The sequence below is a fragment of the Camarhynchus parvulus genome, chromosome 9 (genome assembly GCF_901933205.1).
Source record: "Camarhynchus parvulus chromosome 9, STF_HiC, whole genome shotgun sequence".
Taxonomy (NCBI): Eukaryota; Metazoa; Chordata; class Aves; order Passeriformes; family Thraupidae; genus Camarhynchus; species Camarhynchus parvulus.
The window spans coordinates 16,878,587-16,884,857 of NC_044579.1; the positions used below are offsets into that span (position 1 = coordinate 16,878,587).

Below are 6,271 nucleotides of genomic sequence, written 5' to 3' on the forward strand. Positions count from 1 at the left end.
TTTGGAAAAAACAATATTATTACCTTTTACTCCTTAGTAGTCAAAAGGATTTTGAAACAAGATTAATGGGAGCAATTTTTTTCCCTTCTGTCTGTAGCTTTTGAAAATTAACAACACATCTTTTACTTCAGAACAATAGCTACCTGGCAGCCTAGGGTCACTGGGCTGTCTTCAAGGCATCATTGCATTCACTTGCACAGGCAACTTTTATAGCCAAATAAATTTTTTTTTTCCTCCCCCGGTGTCATCAAAACACTGATTTGGACAAAGACAACCCCCTTAGGACAAAGGCAAATACTGAAATACAAGAAACTGCTGGAACAAGTTACCTTTCTGATCCATGCAGCAGAGCTATAATTTACATTTGGTTCTGCTTTTCCTCCTTATCTCCAGCGCTGTCAGAAGTTCCTCGATTTATTGTTGTGGCAATGGAAACCCTGAAGCCCAAGGAAGCCCAGTGGGTAGACGTGAGATGTTTGGGACTGACCCAGGACACCAGTGTGTCCCAGGGCAGGGCTGCAGCCAAACACAGACTTGCTGTGGGCAGCTTCAAGTCCACAGGAGCTCGGAACCAGGCCCCAGAATTATTTAATAGGGAGCTTGTTTTGTGGGAAAGCAAGCAGATGTAACTTCTTAGCAATCTGATTTTTGGAACAACCTCAAATTACCCCATGCATGCAGATCTTAACCAGTGCTGGTGAATGTGTACTTGGAACTCAACAGATTTAGGGAAGTTCAAAGTTGCCTCTAAACATTTATCCCCTTCTTAGGGAGGCAGATTGTGAAAACCTCCTCTCTGTGTAATACTGGGAATGACAGAGCAGCAGTGAGACCCAGGGCCAAAGCTTGTGGCAAAGCCAGTGGAAATCCAGTGGGATCAGAGATCTGGGTCAGATACTTGTCCATAACCACAACCCTAGCCCACTCAATTTGCTACACTGCAAATCTAACTCTGAAACTCCAAATGCAGACATCTCCAGGGGCTGAATAAGCAGCACAAGTTTCCATAGCAGTTTTGCAGCCTCCCCATTGCCTCCCCAGCACCCCAGGTCTTTGCAGAAGGGGATCCCTGTGGCCCTGCTGGCACACGCTCACACCCTGAGCGTGCTGCCCAACAGCCCACAGGGACCAAAGGTGCATTGGGAGCACCTGGCCCAGCCCTGCAGCCAGCCCATGATGCTGCAGGACAGTAAAGCTCAAGGAATCATTTCAAAAAGAGGCTAAGAAAAGGATCCTGCAGGAATTGTGCCCAGTCTCGTTACTGGAAATCTGTTTGACGTAGTGAAAAAACATGGAGACTTTTCCAGGAAATGTGTTTCTTTATTTAAATAAAATTAGTGCCAGTAGAAACAATAAACTTTAAATACATGAGACCATTATATACAACTCGATGTTAGGAATTATATACATCAGTTTTTTACAGATACAAATACATTTATACCAAAAGTAAAGGACGAAGGAGAAAGCAATGGAAAATGTGACAACTTGTACATGTCAGTCTCATTTGGAAAGTTTCAGGATTCAAGTGATTCCAGGCAAAGTGCCAAACTTAATTTGGCTCCTTTCGAACTTAAAACAGCCCCTTTTAGAGTGAATCTACCAAAAAGCTTTATATGGTCTGATCCAAAGTTCAGTGAAGCTGATGGAAAAACTCCCACTGCCTTCAGTCTGCCCCAGTCAGCCCTTTGGAGCACAATGGAGCCTTTGTTCTGCTGTGCTCAGACAGACAGACAGACAGACAGACAGAGATCCCTGATCCTGCATGCATTAACCCTCTGAGCCCTCCCCAGCGCCAGCAGCACTGCACACTCTGGCTGCAGTTCATCTCTGCCCTTCTGCATTCATGTTTTCCGAGCTGTCTTCCAAGCTCTGGTGCCAGTGGATAAATCACAGAACTATTTTAGTGCAGGAAATACGTGGAGACATTTTGCAAATATTTTGCTGTGCAATGCTTTAGACTCAGGCTCTTCAGCCCTCATGCTTCGAAACTAATCAAAACACTGTAATAAGTTATTATAAAATATAAGGTATCACTGAAATATTAATTTTCCTCTTTGTATTAATTTTTACTTCTTGTAAAAGTGCAATAATTTAGCAACAAATTTCATGAGCATTTGAAAAATGTCACAGTACCATTAAATGGGGGGAGGGGGAAGTCTGTGGTGGTTTTAAAAACTAGTTACTAACAATTTTATAGAAATGCATGTGTCACATGCGAGCTGATTAAAAAAAAGATGTAACACAATGCTTACCTACACTGGCTTAAACAGAGCAGAAAGTCTAGATCCTTTAATGATGTAAATGGGTACAATTTTACTGACCTCAAACAGAGAATTTAACTCCAACAGAGAAGCATAAAATCTTGTGCTGGTCCCTGACTCAGCTGCTGATTTCAGTGGGGCCAGGAATTCACCCTTGCAGGTTAAATTCCATTCAGAATTCCACCTATTTTTGAAGGGGGCGCAGCAGAGCAGCATCTGTTGGAGGCTTTCTGCGTCTTACAGCTTGTAACAAAGATCTTTTAACCTCTCCTTTAACTTACAAATCTTTGCCTTTAGTGACTAAAGGTACACATCTTTAAAAATACAAAGGCAAAAAAACAAAACCACCTTTCCTGTTAGTAACTGAGTCACAGGCTGGATTGCAGCAGAAGGTGGTGAACCTGACCCAGCCAGTACATGAATAACTTCAGCAAAGACACAGAGAAGTGTCATGGGTCTGGAGCCAGGCTCTACAAACTGCATAGGAACTCAGTGCCTCCTTTTTTCTGCCTTGTCTTTCAGTTTTTCTGTACCTAAAGCCAGTCTCCAGCCATGCTGCAATCTCCCTTCAAGTGCAGCATAAACAAATTTTCAGCTTTTGAGGCCTCATTGAGCAAATGTGCTGCTGGCTGTGGTTTGTCATAAGAAAAACACAGTAAGAGTATTTCTAGTCCATCACAGCTTTGTGTGAATGAGCATTACCCATCATCTTTAAGAACCAGGCAATTGCATGAGGGTAACTTCCCCAAACATTTCCCAGATATTTACAGAATTCTGAAATATGCAGAGACATGCCAGTAATAATTACCTCATTAGAAAATACATATATATTCACCATGTTCTTAGCTTTCATAGTAAGAAATAATAATGGAAAAATTAAAATTAAGCAACCCAATTATGTGCAAGTCACACTTTGAAGTCAGGTCCCACTGCTTCCTTGTCCTGCCAGCTCTCAGGAACACCTTGGGCCCAGGAGCACAGATACCTGTTCAGAGTTCATTGGAGAGCAGAAAAGCAGAGCCACGAGTTCTTAGTGGGAGCTCCACTCACGCTTTGGCAGCTGATCAGGGGAGCCCTGCAAGTGCTAGGAGTTCTTCTGGAGGTTTTCCACAGAGCCCTCGCTGCTCTCATTGAGGGGCGTTTCTGACACTTCCCCCAGCTCAGAATCCAGCACTTCCTCCTGGATGGTGAAGTGCACATCTGGGGAGGAGGACTCAGAGCTCACGCTGCTGCCTTCCATGGAGCAGATGGCACAGGACAGGGAGGGCACCATGCTCTCCTGCAGCATGTTCAGCATCATGGGGATCTGCACGGACCTCAGCCCTGCCACCGTCGGTAGAGGCTTCACAGCTTCCCCCCACTCCCTCTCCTCATCTTTGTAGAGCAGAAGCAAATGGGATGACTTCTCTTTTCTTTTGGATTTCATGTAGCCAAGCATTATTCCTATCAGGAAGATCCCATAGAAGGACATGACAATCAGAATGTAAAAATACTCATTGCTGTTGTTCTTCTCTGTGCTGGGGGATTCAGCATCAAGCATAGCTTGGGTCACATTTGCATGGTCCATCTTCAGCATGGAAAGAGTTTTACCAGAGCTAAAGCCTAGAGGAGAATGTAAATGGATATTTAAGATCAAACTTCAGAGCAAAGGTGTAAAAGAAACATCTGGAACAGGTTACCCCAAACTCTTCCTTATTCTTTGTAATTGTAAGCTTGCAAACCCCCCACCTGATTCAAGCTCTCAGTCTGTTATACCTCTGCATTAGTACTGTGAGTGAACAAACTCTTATTCAGATACAGAAAACATTAAAGGAAAGAAAACACATAATACCAAATTCAATGCTGAATTATAAAACCCCAATCCATATGATTAAAAAAGAAAACTATATAGAAATTCTCTGCTAGGCACTTAAACATAGTTTTGTGCTACTTGATCATGTTTCCATGGTGGGGGAAAGTTAGAAGTATTATTTTGTTCAGTGATGCAGGAAAAAAAATAATCAAAAAGCAACTTACGCCAGTATGCAAATAATTCCTCCTTTTGCAAAGCTCAAGAGACCTTTCCTCTAGCAAATGCCGGGTGTTCTGAAAACTTTCCTCTGCTGCAGTTGGAATAAATAGCTCTCAAGAAATGTTTCATCACGTGTTTTAGAGGCACAGTTTATAATAGTTTTGTGTTGGAGTCAACAGATGAACTTGAAGGATTGCAGTTCAACCCACTGAACTCTTAACAGCTGTGAAAAGAAAAAGAGTTGGGAATTCAGATTTTACTCTTTCCTAACCAGTTCCACACTGGCTCTTTCAGCCTGTGAATCTGTTCCTTTAACATCCCAGTTGCTAAACGTGACCTCTTACCCTGAGAGATGCTACACAGAATGGAAAACCTGCAGATTGTTATTCTGTGTTTGTCATAACATACAGAAAAATATACATGTGAATTTTATACCAGACACTACCAAGTTATTTACATATCTGCTATACAGGGTCTTCTCTAAAGAGACAGAGAAGGAAACAAGTTATTTTGTTTGGTCAGGACTAGTGACAAAGCTTTGGAGAATGTGTGCAGAGCAAAGTGGTGACTTTCAACTCACACTGCAGCTCCACTTTGCCACAAGGTGAGGGGCTGGGGAGAGCTGAGCCCTGAGTCTGGAGTGAGTTTTGGGTGGATGGGTGCTGCTGCTGCCTAACTTTGGGCAGCTGTGGGATCTAGGTTCTCCACATCATCAGTGGAAGGGTGCAGACTCCTCCAGGGAGCAACTTGGGGCTCCTGAAGTTTGCAGCTGCATTTTGCCTCCCTAGAAACAGCTAAGAGTTAATGCTGTGAGCAGGATATTATGCCTAAATAGAGGCCAGGGCCACTGAGTTAGTGATGATTTAAGCACAAAGGGACCTTAGCAGTTGCTGGGCAGAGGGAAGCTCTGCTGCAGGCTGCTGGGCAGAGCAGGACACCTCGCAGCCCACTGGGGAGTTTGGGTGCAGCCTGGGTTGCAGGGCCCACAGAGTTCCCAGTCATCAGCTCAGTGGCACAGGAGGCTCTGAGACCCCCTTCCAACACGTAAGCAACAGCCCAGGCCATGGGAAGAAGGAGGCCCAGCTTGCACCTTAGGGATTTCATTTCCTTATCCTCTCCATCCCCGTTCTTCACACACAAAGCCCAATTAGTCAGGGCCCACATGTGAATGTCACCCCTTCTGCAAAGCTTCAAGGATGTTTATGTAACAGAACACTCCACTTCCAGAAAGCAGTGGACTGGTGCTGGAGTTTCCCAACGGTAGGTCTGGGGTTTTTTTCCCTGCAGTCACTTGTGGATTCTTTGCATAGACAGCAAATTCTTTTCCAAACTCTGCCCTTACAATCCCTCTGAGGTAAAGGCAGAGAGGATTAACTTCTCTTCACATGTAAGAAAAGGCAAGAGAGAGAAGTTAAGCAACTTTAGATGTAGCTGAGCATTCGAGAAAAGACAGGATTGCATCTGTGTTTGGAACCAGCATTTTCCATCATTTCTCTGAACGACTACAGAAAGAAAGGAAAAAATTACATTAGCCAGATTGCCCTCTCTGCACCTTAAAATAGAGGATCCTCCCTTTAGGATGTTGGTTTTATCTCCCTGTGCATTCCCATGTGATAGCTCAGGAGCTGTTGATGTTGGGCTAACGTCTGCTGGGATTTCATCTGACAAAATCTGTCTGCAGCACCAGCTTGCCAAGTCTGAATTCTTCTTCCCTGTTCCCGACAAATTACCGAGCAGGCAACAAGAGCACATCAACTGTAGGCTAAAGCAGAACCCAGAGCAAGTCTCTGGGTTTTCTAGCTAACTCTAGGGAATATTTACTTCACAACTTTCTCAGCTCCATGTGATATCTGCCCTCCTCATTCAGCTCTGGAAATTTGGGAGTTGAAAAATTAAAGACAACGTGTCAGATTTTAGCAACACCTTCTCATGCAGGACCTTCACAGACTTGTGAGGAAGCGCCTTGCACTGTTGGGTCAATGAAAATTGGTTCAGTACA

General features: G+C 43.9%; 1 protein-coding gene across 1 annotated transcript; it reads right to left on the bottom strand.

The window, feature by feature from the left end:
* Positions 1-3,057: 3,057 nt before the first annotated feature.
* Positions 3,058-4,415, bottom strand: KCNE4 (potassium voltage-gated channel subfamily E regulatory subunit 4). The gene is made up of 2 exons (XM_030954504.1): positions 4,278-4,415; positions 3,058-3,863 (listed from the first exon to the last, which is right to left on the bottom strand). Exon 2 carries the CDS (start codon positions 3,835-3,837, stop codon positions 3,346-3,348), a length of 492 nt encoding a protein of 163 aa, XP_030810364.1. The 5' UTR covers positions 3,838-3,863; positions 4,278-4,415; the 3' UTR covers positions 3,058-3,345.
* Between the last annotated feature and the right edge of the window lie 1,856 nt (positions 4,416-6,271).